The sequence below is a fragment of the Peromyscus eremicus genome, chromosome 8a (genome assembly GCF_949786415.1).
Source record: "Peromyscus eremicus chromosome 8a, PerEre_H2_v1, whole genome shotgun sequence".
Taxonomy (NCBI): Eukaryota; Metazoa; Chordata; class Mammalia; order Rodentia; family Cricetidae; genus Peromyscus; species Peromyscus eremicus.
Window position 1 is genome coordinate 87,002,243 of NC_081423.1, and position 17,475 is coordinate 87,019,717.

The following is a 17,475-nucleotide window of genomic DNA, read 5'->3' on the forward strand; positions in this document are numbered from 1 at the left end:
ATATCTTCTTTGATTTCTTTCTTCAGAGACTTAAAGTTCTTGTCATACAGGTCTTTCACTTGCTTAGTTAGAGTTACCCCAAGGTATTTTGTATTATTTGTGGCTATTGTAAAGGATGATGTTTCTCTGATTTCTTTCTCAGCCCATTATAATTTGTATATAGGAGGGCTACTGATTATTTTGAGTTAATCTTGTATCCTGCCACATTACTAAAGGAATTTATCAGCTGTAGGAGTTCCCTAGTAGGATTTTTGGGGTCACTTATATATACTATCATATCGTCTGCAAATAGTGAAAGCTTGACTTCTTCCTTTCCAATTTCTATCTTCTTGATCTCCTTTTGTTGTCTTATTGATCTAGCTAGAACTTCAAGTACTATATTGAATAAATATGGGGAGAGCTGACAGCCTTGTCTTGTTCCTGATTTTAGTAGAATAGCTTTGAGTTTCTCTCCATTTAATTTGATGTTGGCTGTTGGCTTGCTATAAATTGCCTGTGTTATGTTTAGGTATGTTCCTTGTATTCCTGATCTCTTCAGGACCTTTATCATGAAGGGGTGTTGGATTTTGTCAAAGGCTTTTTCAGCATTTAATGAGATAATCATGTGGTTTTTTTTCTTTCAGTTTGTTTATATGGTGTATTACACTGACAGATTTTCATATGTTGAACCATCCTTGCATCCCTGGGATGAAGTCTACGTGGTCATGGTGAATAATTTTTTTGATGTGTTCTTGGATTCGGTTTGCCAATATTTTATTGAGTATTTTTGCATCACTCATGTTCATGAGGGAGATTGGTCTATAATTCTCTTTCTTTTTTGCATCTTTGTGTGGTTTGGATATCAGGGTAACTGTAGCCTCATAAAAAGAGTTTGGTAATGTTCCTTCTGTTTCTGTTGTGTGGAACAATTTGAAGAGTATTGGTATTAGCTCTTCTTTGAAAATCTGGTAGAATTTTGTGCTGAAACCATCTGGTCCTGGGCTTTTTTTGGTTGGGGGACTTTTAATGACTTCTATTTTCTTAGGGGTTATTGGTCTATTTAAATTGTTTATCTGGTCTTGATTTAACTTTGGTATGTGGTACCTATTCAGAAAATTGTCCATTTCTTTTAGATTTTCCAATTTTGTGGAGTACAGGTTTTTGAATTATGACCTGATGAGTCTCTGGATTTTCTCATTGTCTGTTGTTATGTCTCCATTTTCATTTCTGATTTTGTTAATTTGGATGCTTTCTTTCTGCCTTTTCGTTAATTTGGATAAGGGCTTGTCTATCTTGTTGATTTTCTCAAATAACCAACTCTTTGTTTAGTTGATTCTTTGCATTGTTCTCTTTGTTTCTATTTTATTGATTTCAGCCCTCAATTTGATTATTTGCTGGTGTCTTCTCCTCCTGTGTGAGTTTGCTTCTTTTTGTTCTAGAGCTTTCTGGTGTGCTGTTAAGTCACTAGTGTGAGATTTCTCCATCTTCTTTATGTGGGCATTTAGTGCTATGAATTTTCCTCTTAGCACTGCTTTCATAGTGCCCCCTAAGTTTGGGTATATTATACATTCATTTTCATTGAATTCTAGGAAATCTTTAATTTCTTTCTTTATTTCTTCCTTGACCCATTGGTGATTCAATTGGGCATTACTCAGTTTCCATGAGATTGTAGGCTTTCTGTAATTTTTGTTGTTGTTGAAATCTAACTTTAAGCCATGGTGGTCCAATAAAATACAGGAGGTTATTCCAGTTTTTTGTATCTGTTAGGATTTGCTTTGTGATCGAGCATCATGGGGTGCTGAGAAGAAGGTATATTCTTTTGTGTTAGGGTGGAATGTTCTGTAGATATCTATTAAGTCCATTTGAGTCATAATGTCTGTTAGTTCCCTTATTTCCCTGTTAAGTTTCCGCCTGGCAGACCTGTCCATTGGTGAAAGTGGGGTGTTGAAGTCTCCCACTACTAGTGTATGGGGTTTGATATACAATTTAAGCTTTAGTAATGTTTCTTTTACAAATGTGGGTGCCCTTGTATTTGAGGCATGAATGTTCAGAATTGAGACTTCATCTTAGTGGGTTTTCCCTGTGATAAATATGTAATGTCCTTCCCGATCTCTTTTGATTGATTTTAATTTGAAGTCTATTTTATTAGATATTAGGATAGCTACTCCAGCTTGCTTCTTAAGTCCATTTGATTGGAAAGTCTTTCCCCAGCCTTTTACTTTGAGGTAGTGTCTGTCTTTGTAGTTGAGGTGTGTTTCTTGTATGCAGCAGAAAGATGGATCCTGTTTTTATATCCATTCTGTTAGCTTGTGTCTTTTTATAGGCGAATTGAGACCATTGATATTAATGAATATTAATGACCAATGATTGTTAATTCCTGTTATTTTTTGGCGATAGTGTTGTATATTTCCCTTCTTTGGTATTTGTTGATGTGGAATTATCTATTGCCTGTGTTTTCATGGCTGTATCTAATTTCCTTAGGTTGGATTTTTCCTTCTAGTGCTTTCTATAGGGCTGGATTTGTGGATAGGTATTATTTAAATATGGTTTTATCATGGAATATTTTGTTTACTCTGTCTATGGCGATTGAGAGTTTTGCTGGGTATAATAGTCTAGGTTGGCATCCATGATGTCTTAGTGTCTGCATAATGTCTGTCCAGGACCTTTTGGCTTTCAGAGTCTCCATTGAGAATTCAGGTGTTATTCTGATGGGTCTGCCTTTATATTTTACTTGGCCGTTTCCCTTTGCAGCTCTTAATATTTTTTCTTTATTCTGTATGTTTAGTGGTTTGATTATTATGTGGCAAGGGGACTTTTTTTTTTTGATCCAGTCTATTTTTTTGATCAACAATTACAGTGTTCTGTAAACTTCTTGTATCTTCATAGGCATTTCCTTCTTTAGGTTGGGAAAGTTTTCTTCTATGATTTTGTTGAATATATTTTCTGTGCCTTTGAGTTGATATTCTTCTCCTTCTTCTATCCCTATTATTCTTAGGTTTGATCTTTTTATGGTATCCCAGATTTCCTAGATATTTTGTGTTATGACTTTGTTGGCTTTAGAGTTTTCTTTGGCTGATGAATCTCTTACTTCTATCATATCTTCAACACCAGAGATTCTCTCTTTCATCTCTTGCATTCTGTTGGTTATGTTTGCATCTGTAGTTCATGCTCGTTTACTCAGATTTTCCATTTCTAGCATTCCCTCAGTTTGTGTCTTCTTTATTGTCTCTATTTCAGTTTTCAAATCTTGAATTGTTTCCTTCACCTGTTTAATTGCTTTTTCTTGGTTTTCTTGGCTTTCTTTAAGGAATTTGTTGATTTCTTCCAATTTTTTTGTTTGTCTTTTCCTCGATTTCTTTATAGGAATTTTTCATTTCCTCTTTAAAGGCCTCTATCATCTTCTTAAAGTCATTTTTAAGGTCAGTTTCTTCTGTTTCTTCTGCGTTGGGATGTTCTGGTCTTGCTGATGTAGCACCACTAGGTTCTGGTGGTACCATATTGGTTTTTATGTAGTTGACTGTATTTTTGCATTGGCATCTACCTATCTCTTCCTCCACTTGGTGCAAGCAGTGTCTGTGTCTGAGGGAGCCTCTCTTGGTCTGATTGATACTCTTGGTCCAATCGGAGCTCTTGGTCCAATGGAAGCTCTTGGTCCAATTGATGCTAATGGATCTGTGTTTCAGGGAGCAGCTGCAGTCTTGGAAGGTGAGTAGGTTTGGGGATGGGGTGGGGCTTGTAGGTTACAAGCTCCTGTGGGGGATGGTGGTAGTCTGGCCTGCTTGCAGGAGACCTGCCTGTTGGCCTGATATTGGGACTGCAGTAGGTGGTGGTGTGGGGGCACAGGGTTGTGCTCCTGGGCCCAAAGCCTAGAAACTGGGGTGTTCCACTATGAGAACAAAGACTCACCTCTTAGTCCAATCAGTGCTTTCAGCCTACATTACATTTTTAAATGAGTTGCATAGGTACAATACCTTAAATAAGAGTAGAAGCATATATATAGTATATTGTAACAAAAATAACTTTAGACTTGTATCAATATACAAAAATCTATACTAATCTGAAATATTTGAGACTAGTTATTGCTTTTTAGTCTAAATATAGATTCAATAATCTACCTTTTATCCTATCATTATTATATCCCCATTTTTCCTTTTCAGAAAGAGATCCCTGAATCTAACCTCCTTTGCTTAAATTTTTTTCTCTATGACCAGTAACAATTTGCAACCACCCCCACCTAAATGATAATAAACATCCATAACCCAACAAACAAACAAAAACCACCCACCTCATCTCTTGGGAATGTGGGTGTTGTGTTCTCTAGACATGCTTCCTGTTGTCTGGAGGTGATGGCATCTTTAGGGTACCCTGAGAAAATTGGGGTAATGGTCAAGTCCTGGGAGAGCTGGCTGTTGTTCAGTCTCTGTGTGATGGGAATGTGCAGGGCTTATCTGAAGTCCTGGCTGGAGTAGTCTGTAAGGCTGGACCATCTTAGCTAGCAGCTTTGAAGTTGTTATGAAAGCAGATTTTTGAGGAAACTGCACCAAAGGTATTCTAAGAGGCTGGATCACCCACCTGGGCTACTTGTCTTCATTGGTGGATGGTCTCTTTTTTTCTGAAAACATACAAACTTTTAAACGTAACATATATATCCCCATTAGCACAAGTATGGAATGTGCAGTGTCCAAATCAGTTAATGATAATTTTCTGTTCTATGTTTGAGCAGATAAAAGGCATCTGTCAACTTTATAAGTATGTTTGGACTGTATAACCAAACTATCATAAGGACTGTGTAGCCAACAAGATTTATCATGTCTCATCCAGTCTCAGAGCTGTTCCCATGTAGAGGGATCAGCTTATATGTCATTGGTCTTGTAGTTTTTCTTGATTTCTTCCTTTATGTTTGCAACCAAGATTTTTGGGAGATCTCCCCCAATCAAATCTGATCTTTATTAATTTTGAAGGAATCCATAGCTTTTTGTTTCCTGTGGAAACAAAGGTGTAACCTCTTCCCTAATGTAACACATTTCCTGACTTCCACTCTGAAGTTAAGACATCCTTAAAATATATAGGCTGTTTTAATTAGCAGTTTTTTTTCTGCAATCCAGTGTCTCTCAGCAGTGTTTGCCCTTCACTCATCAACATTCAAAAAATTCAAAGTCAACAAAACACCGTACAGGATCCAGACTACCTGTATATTTCCCATCCTTACATGGCTTATTCTTTAAAGAATTTATTTGTGAACTATTTTTCTATGACTCTCTACACCCATTTTCTTTTCTTTCTTCAGCACCTAAGCACATTTTCAGGCATACTGTACCTGTTCAGAGGTTTTCTGAAAAAGCCTGGACCTGGCTTTTTTTTTTTTTTTTTCTGTGTCTGCAGCATTTATCTGACCGCTTAGCCAAACTTTATATGGTTAGGTGGTGGCTAGGTTACCTGCTGCATGGCTCTGCTTAGCACATGGTGCTGGTTGCTGGCTCTGCCCACTTTAGGTAGATGAGAGTCAAGCCTCATGCCTGTGGGCCATGGCCTGGAGTCATGTCTATCTGCTCCAGCTCTGAGAAGTTTTTGATTTCATCCTGTGGCAGGCATTTCTATCTAGTCTCCCATTCTATCTAGTAGTGTGCCATTTAAGTGCTGAGCTGCATAGCAGGGTCTCTTAAAGGAGCCACACCTCTGTACATCACAAGCACTGGGACAGAATGAAAGACTGAAGTTACTAGGAAGTTGTGTCTGGCCCCATGTTCAGAATGTTTTTTCAGCTTTCTTAGGCACTATGTTTTAGGCACCAAATGTATTGAGTCTTTCTTGTCAGACTTTTTTTTTTTTTTAGGACTGCCTGCTTTCCAGTAATGACATGGAGACTTCTTATTAATTATAAAAGCTTGGCCTTTAGTTTAGGCTTGTTTCCAACTAGCTCTTATAACTCAAATTAACCTGTTTCTATTAATCTATGTTCTGCCGTATAGCTCTTTACCTCTCCTCCATCTTGTATGTCTGACTTCCTCAGTGTCTCTCTGGTATCTCTTATGCACCTAGATTCTAACCCTGAGTTCCTCTGTCTCCCCAGAAGTCCTGCCCATTCTCTCCTGCCCAGCTATTGGCCATTCAGCTCTTTATAAAACCAATCACAGTGACACATTATCCCATAGCAGATAAGAGTTGTGTTGAGGAGCAAGTATTAAAACTCTTGAAATAATTTAAAGTGTATTTTCATACATAAGATATCCTTCTGAACCATCACATGGAGTTTTATAAATGAAGTTGTGACTCCAGACATTTCATTTTCTAATATTTTCTAGAGTTGTGACTTTATATGAGATTATTTCTGCCTATAGACATTGAGAGTATTCATGAGAATAATTATTTGGATTTTAACTTTATTAACAAAGCTTCCCTTCTGCATCTTCTTATAGTTTTGCACACTTACAGTGAAGGTATTTCTAACTGTATGACCTTTCTAGCCCGTTATCTCTCTAAATTACCAAGTAGAGAACAATGCAGCTCAGCAGAGTATTTTATTTTAACTTTAAATAGATTTGAGTGAATGTATTGAAATATAATAACCTCTAAGATTATACTGGTTAATAGCTTGATCATTTAATCACCAGCCCTTTCAACTTTGTTAAACTTTGCCTTATTTATATATTTAAGCAATTCCTAATTTCTGGATTGGCCTCTATGAGGACTTAATTGATTTGCTTGAAATATTGTACAAATCATACAGATAAATGAAATCAACAAATAAAAGAATCTATTTCTCTTACTTAGCAATTATGGATGAAGCCACTTCAAGTAAACGATTATCAAATATACCAGGACATCATGTGCAACCTAAGAAGAAAAGCAGTTCATTTTCCAGATTGTCCGAACCTCTCACATCAAAAAAGCTGAATGTACCTCCCTTCCAGTATCACAGTAAATCCTTGGAGAAACATAATGAGCCTGAATTTAAACGATCAAAAACTTCCTTACAGACAAAAAGATTCTCAAGCAGGGTTGACAGCGATCATGTGGGATTTCAGGAACCATCCTTAAAGAGTCAAGATTCAAAGTCTAAGCTATCTATCTTGAAGAGTACTTCAAGCCTCGATAAGTTTCCGGATAAAACCGATACTTCTAAGTTTCCAGATAAAAGCGATACTTCTAAGTTTCCGGATAAAAGCGATACTTCTAAGTTTCCGGATAAAAGCGATACTTCTAAGTTTCCAGATAAAAGCGATAGTTCTAAGTTTCTGGATAAAAGCGATACTTCTAAGTTTCTGGATAAAAGCGATACTTCTAAGTTTCCGGATAAAAGCGATACTTCTAAGTTTCTTCCAGATAAAGGCGATACTTCCAAGTTTCCAGATAAAGGCGATACTTCTAAGTTTCTGGATAAAAGTGATACTTCTAAGTTTCCGGATAAAAGCGACACTGCTAACATCCCAAAACTTGAGAAGCTAACTGTGAGAAAGCAGTCCAGCTCCCTAAAACCAGTTTCACCTAAGGAAAAAGCTGTAAATAGTACCTTAGGTCAGTCAGTACCACAGACCTGTCAGGACCCGGGTTCTTGAGTGTTTCAGTTTTTGCAGAAATGGGCACGAGTCAATCACTGAATACTTACACTTTTTTTTTCCTGAATAGTTAACCTTTTAGCTGTCAGCCTGTGTAACCACCACTTTTGATATGCAGATCAGTGGATAAAATTCTGTGATTTTGGTGACAATTCCTGGGAAAAGGTGGAGACAGGTGGATCTTCGGAGCTTGATGGCTTGCTGGCTTAGCCTAAAACAAAGATCTTCAAGCCAGTGAAAGACTCTGTCTCAAAAAACATGGCAGATGGCACCTGAGAAACAAGCACCAAGGTTGACCTTTGACCTCCACATTCACATGCACACATGTCCATATCCAATCCCACAACACACACACACACACACACACACACACACACACACAGAGAGAGAGAGAGAGAGAGAGAGAGAGAGAGAGAGAGAGAGAGAGAGAGAGGAGAGAGGAAATTGTTAGAGAAATTGGGGGGAGAGAGAATAGAAGGTGTTTTTTTTTTTTTGGTAATTTATTTTAATATGTAGGAAATCTGTAAAATTTTTGTTAGAGTCCTACAATTCAAATATGTGAAGATATTCCTGGTATGTCAGGTATTATTCCTTATTGATGGAAAATACTAAAAACAGAACAATTAATACTATACTTCTTAGGCATCTAATGCTGTACGGCCCTCATCAAAGATAATTAATGATTTCCTTTTTTTGTTTTGATTCCATCCCAGAAATACCTTGTATGGAACTTACTTGTGCACTTCTTACAGTCTGCTGAAGTTACTCCATCATGTCTGCTCTCTTTAAAGAAACTTTAAAAATACACTTATTATTTAATGCAGTAGTTAAAGTAAGGGATTACCCAAAATTAGATGATTCATACACTAACATGTAGCTCAAATAACTTAGTTGAGGAAAAAATATGACATTAAGGAAGACTAGGGCATTCATTCTGATTCCTCTAGTACTAGGCTGCTATTACTGACTGTGAGGTCGGAAAGTTCTGGGTTTACAGAATAGCAGAGTAGTAAACATTTAGTCAGTGAGTGGAAGAGGCTTTCCCAAGCCAATGATGTCTACCTACCTGGCATTACTAAATCAAATGATGTCACCTACTACTTCTGAAGCATGTTCTGTATGTAAGGAAGAATGGAATCATTTGTTTGGTAGGAATAACTTCCCTAAAAATAGCAGTAGTAGCAGGGACTCTATTTGATGTGACTGCCTCCATGATTAAATTAAAAAAACAAACCTTTATTTAAAACTGACATTACATTCACAACAGTTGCAAATATAGTGAAAAACATTCCCAAATATTCTTCACCTGGTTTCCCTATGAGTTAATTAATATCTTATATATCCATGGCCTAAAGATCTAAATCCAGAAATTGACATTGATATAGCAATACTTACTGACATTTGACCTTATTTAAATATTATCAGTTGTCTCAGGAACGTCCTTTTTCTGATCACAAACTGACCCAGGATTACACACTGCATTTAGTGGCCAAGTGACCCTAGTCTTTCATTCTAGAATGTTTTCTCAGCCTTTCATGATCTTGACACTAGAAGAGTAGTGACTAGTTATTTTGTATAATACTCCTCGTTTTGACTTTTCCTCATATTTCTTTAGAGTAAATTCAGGCTATACATTTCTTATTGAATATCATAGAAGTGATACTGTCCATGTATATATGCCTTTAGGATTTTTATTGAAAGTATGTACTCAAAGCATAGTAGGATCAGTTTATTGGAGGGAAAAGGACTTTTAAAACTGTGCATGGGGTTCTGGAATTTAAACAAAATACACTGATGGTTTGATGTCTTGGACTCCTGAACTATATTTTAATCAGAAGCAAGCAGCCTGGGTCACTGGAACAGGTTGCTTTTCTGAAGAGGAGTTTGTAGAATTATAACAGTGTTGTGCTTGATATAAAAGCAAAACTATAAGATAACAGAAAAAGCAATTCATCTGTTAGCGGAATTGAGTAGATGAAACCTGTTCTCTGATTATTCAAGATTTTAGGTACCAGCTGTACATGGTGGTACATACCTGTAACTCCATCACTCGGTAGGTCAGGGTAGGTGTATGAGTTCAAGGCCAGACTGGCTGTGTAGAGGGTGGTAGTCTAGTCTAAGATGCATAGTGAGATTTTGTCTCAAAACATGTTAAAAAAAAACAACAAAAAGATTTTGGTAACCACTATTGTTTTAGATACATATAATCATTTTGCATTCTGTGTATTTAGAAAGTGTCCAGGATGCTATCAGTAAGCTTCAAGGAGATTACATTTCACCAGAGGAACTTCTGTCTGTTTTACCCGTGGTAGAGATTACCTTATCAGACAAAGACTTCCAGAAAATTGTGCCGGAGACTACTAAAATTGGTGAGAACTTGCTAACTCTAAACTAGAGAAAGTGAATACTTTTGTGGAGTTAAAATCTGGGGGGAATTTCTCTTACTGCGGAATGGGCCAGAATGGGCCATTCTAAAGCATAAGAAAGAACAGATATGGGGGCTGAGGAGATGGCTCTGTGGATAAAGCTCTTGCTGTTCAACTGTGAGGATCAGAGTTCAGATCCCTCTAGCCCCATAAAAGCTGAGCAGGCATGGCAGTGTGTGATCACACACACACACCACTCTACCACCTACACACCTCACACTTGGAGAAAAAAAGAAACTTGAGAGTGGAAAAAGGTAAACAAAAAAGCCTGTGAAGTCTGAGTTCCCGGTTGCTCTGGAAACTAGACCTTGTTTCGGCAAGGCCCCACGTTGCTGTCCTTGTTGTGTCTTCTCAAGTGGGGACAGGTGCTGTGCTAGCTGCAGCAGTCAGGGAGTCAATGAAGGCCTACAAAAACCTCTATGCAAGTAGCTCAGATTCGAGGAGAAATAACTGAAGGTTCTACGCATAGGAGGCATTTGGAGCTAGGGCTTAGGGTAGCAGTTGGACCCTTAAGTTTTTTCCTTCTTGAGAGGGCTTTTATATTAGAGTTTTTTTCTTTTTACAAAAATTAAATTTATTTATTTTATATCCCAACTGCAGTTTCCCTTCTCTTGTAGTCTTCCATTTTTTCTTCCTACCTCCCCTCTTTCCTGCCCTCCTCACAATTCACTCCTCTATTTCTGTTTAGAGAGGGACATGCTTCCCATGGATATCAACAAAGTATGCCATATCAAGTTGCAGTAAGACTAAGCACTTCCCTTGTATTAAGGCTGGGCAAGGCAACCCTGTATGAGGAATAGGTTCCCAAAAGCCAGCCAAAGTGTTAGGGACAGCCCCTGCTCCCATTGTTAGGAGTCCCTCAAGTAGACCAAGCTACATAACTGTCCCATATATGTCCCACGGGCCTAGGTTGGTTCCATGCAGGCTCCCTGGTTGTCAGTTCAGACTCTGTGAGCGCCTAGGAGCCTAGGTTAGTTGTTTCTGTGGTTTTCGTGCGATGACCCCTCTGGCTCCTACAATCCTTCTTTAATTTCTTCAGCAGGATTCTTCAAGCTCAGCCTAATGCTTGGCTGTGGGTCTCTGTATCTCTTTCCATCAGTTACTGGATAAAGGCTCTTTGATGACAATTGGGGTGGTCACTAATCCCAGCACATCCCATAGGCAGGACAGACTGTAGGTCAAAGGTTGTGTGGCTGGTTGGTGTTTCAATCCCTCCATTGGAAGTCTTGCCTGATCACAGGAGGTGGCCAGTTCAGGCTACATATCTACTGTTACTAAGAGTTTTAGCTGAGGTTATAGAGTTATTTTTATCAGTAACTAAGACTTATCTACTCTAGAAGCTCATCTGGGGAGAAAAGAAGGATTTTTTTTTTGAAAGAATGACTTGGGAATAACTTAACATTAAAAGTGAATTTTCAGAGTCTGGGCATAATTTCTTAGCTAATGCAAATAGGAAGAAAATTTGATTTCAAAATGTATAAGAGTGAGTGCTAGAGAAGTTATTGAACCCTTTGCACCATTGAGTGATTGCTATTGGAGGGATTATATTTAAAAATTGGTAGTGAATCAGACCTCTGAATCCCAGGGGTCGGAGTGTGACACTTGGTCAGTGCTGGTTAATACTGTCAAGATGTCTTAATGGATACCATGTTGACTGGCTTTTCACCTTGGTTTGAAATTGACTCCTCAACTTTCTTATAGTCCAGCTATGTGGACTTTGGTTTTTCTCATATTTGTCAAATCTTAGTATCCAATCCAGTCCTTTGCATGTAATAACTATTAAAAAACCAGGGACTGTGTCTTACTTATTTTTGTGTCCTTGGTGATTAGTTAGTTTATGGCTCTAAGATGCCTCCAGTGGTTACTAAAATAATAGGTGTGTGTGTATGCATGCATGCAATAATAATTAATAAACAAAATTGTTGTTGGTTGTTTTTACTCTTAACTCTTTTGGGGGACTGCCACCCAGCTCTCAAATAAATGCACGGAGACTTATTATTACTTATAAATGCCTAGCCTTAGCTTGCTTATTTCTAGCCAGCTTTTCTTAAGTTATCCCATCTACCTTTTGCTTCTGGGCTTTAATCATTCACTATTCTATATACATTTCTTTATTTCTTACTCCATGGCTGCTGTGTGGCTGGGTGGTTGGCCCCTCGTGTCCTCCTCTTCTTCTTCTTTTGCTCTCCTCGATCTTCTCTTCCCAGATTTCTCCTCCTTTTTATTCTCTCTGCCTGCCAGCCCTGCCTATCCTTTCTGCTGCCTAGCTATTGGCCATTCAGCTCTAAATTAGACCAATCAGGTGTTTTAGACAGACAAAGTAACACAACTACACAGAGTTAAACAAATGCAACACATCTTTGCATCATTAAACAAATGTTCCACAGCATAAACAAATGTAACACATCTTAAAGTATTCCACAACACAAAAGAGGCCATGAATTTGAAGGAGAGCAGGAATGGGAAGGTTTAGAGGGAGGAAAGAGAAGGCAAAATAGGACGGTGAAATTAAGGATCAAGTAAGTTTTTACTCTTAATTTAATAAAAATGAAAACATACTTCTAATGTAAAATATGTCAGAATGTGTAATTTAAATTCTTTATTTTACAGAAAGTGGAATGGTGAATTTAGATGACTTTATTATGGCAGTCTCCAAGGAGCATAATATTCCCGAATATGATGGTAGGTAGAAAATTTGATTTAAAATGACTTGGAGGAAAAGCAATTAGGTTGAAAAGAAGATTGAATAGATCACCATGAACTTGCTTCTGTGTGGCATGGCGGAGCATACTTCTCCAATTCCCACACTTTGAAGGTTGAAGCAAGAGAATGGGAAATTCAAGGCTGAGCTACATAGCTTGTCTCCAAAACAAACGAAACAGATGGAGCACAAAATGAAACAAAACTAAGGCAAAACTAGAAGAACTGTACATATCTTTGAGATGGACACTCACTGCCCCTGGGGTAGACATTTACTGCTGCTGTGACTCTTAGAGTCAACAGTCAGCATGTAAGAACTTCCTGTTTCAGGGTAACTGTAGAGACCCACAGAGGTTTCCTAGTGAGAACTTACTCAGGATCTGAGAATCTGAGCTTGCTTTACCCAGTAGGGCTGCATAAAGGGATGATTGGACCATGGGTGTGGTTACCAGGTGTTTGGAAGATTCTGCACTTGCCTGGGCGGTATGCTTTGATCTAGCAAGGGGGAGGTCCAATGCCCCACCCCTTGGCATTGTTATAAAAAAGCCCTTTGAAGAGACAGAAGGGGCCAGTAGATTTTGATCCAGGTCCTCCCGAAGCTATCCTGTGTTTCTGTCTGTCTCCTCTCTGCTATCTTTCAATCTAAAAGTTTCTTATTCCTCTCTCTTCTTCTCTCTTCTTCATAGGACCCCTTTAAAAGGTGGGAGCTGGCCTCCCATAGGTAACAATAACTAACTTGCTCATCTCATAGAGTTGTCATCTGAATTTTATAAACTCAAAGTGCTACACAGAGGCCCAGTAATACAATGATAGCAAGGAAAGCAAATGGGTAATTAGCCCCATTGGTTAGGAAGTTTTTTGATTTTTCAACTATTCATGAAGAACGTGTTTGAATGAAATATTGATATAATTTAGTTTTAGAACATTTTATGAAGCACTTATTAGGCTATAATTTACATACATAATATTGATCCACTCACTGATTTTCAAGTAAATTTATAGAGTTGTGCAATGGTCACCACCATCCAGTATTGTTTTCATTTTGTTATTGTTTTTTGCTTGTAATTATTTTGTTTATACAAATAGTTTTTTAAACAAGATTAAAATATTAAATAAAATACTTTATTTGAATCTTAAATTTGAGAAAACCTATTTAATTTTTTCCAGTGTACATGTGTGTTATTTTTTTCAGATCTCACTTTTTCTTCAGATGATTTACAATACCTCTCCTACTTAAAAATTTAAATTTTTGTTAGCTCTTTGAAAGTTTCATACAATGTGTTTTGATTATATTCATCCCCCCACCAACTCTTCCAGATCAACTCTGCTTCACTACCTATGACTTTGTGTCCTTTTTTTTTCCTTAAAGAAAAAAAAACTTTTAAGACCAATTTGTGTTGGGCAAGTATTTTGGGATGTGTGGTATTCCATGGTCATCTCACTAGGAACTACATTCTTAGAGAAAACTGTGTCTCCTTGCCCTAGCAGCTACCATTTTGTCAATAGCTCCATGGCTAAGGGTGGGATTGTGTGCCTAGCTTCTATCTCCATGGGATTTGGTCTGATAGGTTTTATGCATGCTGCTGCAACTGCCCTGAGTTCATGGGTGCCGCTGCTCAGTTGTGTCCCGAACACTGTTTCTTGTTGTCACCCATTGCCTCTGGCTCTTATACTCTTTCCCTTTCTTCTTCCACAATAATCCCTGAGTCTTGGTAAGTGGACATGTGGTGTACATGTTCCATTTAGGGCTGAGCATTTTGAAGTCTTTTACTCTCTGCATCTTGGCCAGTTGTTCTCTGTGTTGATTGCCACTGGCCTAGCAACCTCTTTAAAAAACTGTGCATATATTTCTATACACACACAATAATGTTTGCTTGATTTTTTTTATAAATTTCTTTTTTCTCACTTTTATTAGATCTTTGAGAATTTCATATAATGTATTTGGATCATATTTGCCTCTTCTACCATTCCTCCTAGATCCCCCCACCTCTCTACTCACCCAACTTTGTGTCCACTTTTAAAAAATACTCACCAAATGTAGTTGACACTGCCATATACTCTCAGGTGTGTAGCCTTCTACTGGAGCGTGTGCAACCAACTCTTAAAGAAAATTGACTCTCCCTTTCCAATCTTCTATCAATTGCCAATAGAAGCTTAGCTAGGAGAAGTACAGAGAGTAAGAGACCATGGAATGCTCAGCCCTAAATGAGACAGCACACACAGGACCTGCTGCAAACTCAAGCTAGACAAAATCCCAGCATAAAGAGATGGGGGTAGGCAAACCTGGATATTTTGGAAGAATTTCTTTTAAGAATAGCCAGACATAATGGCACATGCCTTTAATCCCAGCACTTAGGAGGCAGAAACAAGCAGATCTCTGAGTTTAAGGCCAGCCTAGTCTACATAGTGAGTTTCAGGACAGCCAGAGCTACATAGTGAGACTGTGTCTCAAAAAAAAGAAAAGGAATGCTTTCACTGTAGCACAAATTTAGCAATTTATATTTAATGAAGGAAACATTGTCCATATTAATAAAGTATAGATTTTAAGGTATTATAAAAGATACATAGGATAATTATTTCTAAGTAATCATATTTATATTTAAAGAAGATTAAACTAAATGAATTTACCATGGACCAAACTACACATTCCCACAAAGCACTATCTCATTAAGGATGGAAAGATTTCTGCCTAATTTTTTGCTAATATGAAATAAGCCACCAAGGAATTTTAACTTGTTGAATTCAGTAGGGCATTCTAATAAGATTTTTGTTTCTATGTAATTTCAGTGGTGATATTGTCAATATGACTAAGTTGGCATTTCTTAGGTATAGGAATCACATAACAAAGTAGAATATTTTTGACTGATTCTGAGACTTACTGATTTTTAGCATGGAAAAATTTGTATCTGGAGGTACAGCTCAGTTGGTAGAGTGTTTGCCTAGAATACACATGGCTCTGGGTTTGATTCCCAGCATTGCAGAAACCATGCATGGTGATTGAATATGAGAAGTTCAAGGTTGTCCTCAACTACGAAAGGAGTTTGATGTCAGCCTGGGCTACATGAGACCCCCTTCTCAAACAACAACAGAACCCAAACAAACCAACAAAAGTCTCTTAAAGCATTCTTATTATGCAGTTAGTATGCAACATGTCTAAAGGGATTTGTATTTTTGTTTAATGTTGGACCTAGTGTTCATCTTAATACTTGTATTTTTTTGGTTTAAAGTTTACTTAATTCTAATATGAACAAATTTATTTCCAGCATTGAATGATGCCATTGAGGGTGCTAATAAAATTCAGAATGAAAATGTTGCTTATGAGGATCTAGACACTTGTCTTCAAAATTTTGGAGTTTACCTTCCTAAGCCAGAACTAGAGAAGATCAAAGAATTAACAGGAGTTGATGGTAAATGATAAAATTTCAAGGAAACTATTCTTCTCAGAATAATGAATTTATTGTTTTTTATTATAACAATAATGATTTTATTGTTAGAAAAAGTATTAAGTCAATAAAGGAAAGTTCAAAAGTACAATTAAATGCTTGAAAATCGTCATCTAGATATTGCCGGGGTTAATAGTCTTTTCAGATACTTTTCCCTAGGAAAAGCTGCAAAGACAAAGCAAGCAGCTGGAAGTCAGGACACAAGGCACTGAAAGGACAAAGGTGGCTTCCTCATGTCAAAGCCTTCAACTCACATTAAAGGCTTACCAATGGGGGTTTTAGTACCCATGTAACTGAGCAAGAATTTTCCTTAAGGGAGAGATAGTGGTGGCCTATAGTGGGGTTCCATATGGACGAACAGCTGAGTTAATAATGACTGATTTTAAGGATACTGCATGAGAATTCATTATAACATCCTTAGTTGTATTTTTTTTTTTTTTTGGTTTTTCGAGACAGGGTTTCTCTGTGTAGCTTTGTGCCTTTCCTGGGACTCACTTGGTAGCCCAGGCTGGCCTCGAACTCACAGACATCCGCCTGGCTCTGCCTCCCGAGTGCTGGGATTAGAGGCGTGCGCCACCACCGCCCGGCCTAGTTGTATTTTTTAAAACTATCATAATAAAGAAGTAGAAACATATATCTGTGTAAAACTTGTATAGAGAAAATATGACTTGGTTCAGAGGATAATTTGAATGGGAACATGTCCTGTGCCGATAGGTTGGTTTGAATATAGAGGATGATTTGATGAGAACATGTCCTATGCCAATGGGTTGGTTCAGATGTAAAGGAAGATTTGAGTGGGACCATATCCTGTGCAATAGGTTCATAAACTGAACCTATTCATTCAGTTCAGTTCTTCCATTCAATGCTATTTAGCTTTTGGGATGAGCTGTGATCTGGGAATGCTGAGGGTTCTATGGCCATAGACGAAGACTGTCATTTCTCTAATGTGTTTGTCTAAAGAAATTCCAACAAAATTCAGGCTTTTATGAGCCAATTCTAATGTTTGTGTGAATGAACAATGTCCAAGAATAGTTAAAACACCCCTGGACCAGGTGTGCAAAGGTAGACTTGCTTTTCTTGAAAAGTTATTGCAATTATACTAGTGTCTGTGAGAGTGGTACAGGCAAGACAAACAGAAGATATTCAGACATTCACGAGTACACATGGACAAAAATGAGATGTCAGGTAACATATACTAAAAGTTACAATACTGTGCACTATTTTGAACAACTTTCTATTAAGTGTTTGATTTTTGCTTCTAGATTGAATTGCCTTTCCCCAAAAACATACATTTTAGTGATTAGTATTATATGATGGATATAATTATATCTTCACATAATTCAATATTTGTCATAATAATTTAATACTTGA

At 37.6% G+C, this 17,475-nt stretch overlaps 1 protein-coding gene across 1 annotated transcript in view; it reads left to right on the forward strand.

The window, feature by feature from the left end:
* Efcab13 (EF-hand calcium binding domain 13) overlaps nucleotides 1-17,475 on the forward strand; it is a 129,952-nt gene that overhangs the window by 34,416 nt on the left and 78,061 nt on the right. Inside the window, exons 10-13 of the mRNA XM_059270740.1 lie at nucleotides 6,751-7,494; nucleotides 9,767-9,904; nucleotides 12,572-12,643; nucleotides 15,925-16,068. Of these exons, the coding sequence (XP_059126723.1) occupies nucleotides 6,751-7,494; nucleotides 9,767-9,904; nucleotides 12,572-12,643; nucleotides 15,925-16,068 (1,098 nt within the window). The remainder of the gene's footprint in view (nucleotides 1-6,750; nucleotides 7,495-9,766; nucleotides 9,905-12,571; nucleotides 12,644-15,924; nucleotides 16,069-17,475) is intronic.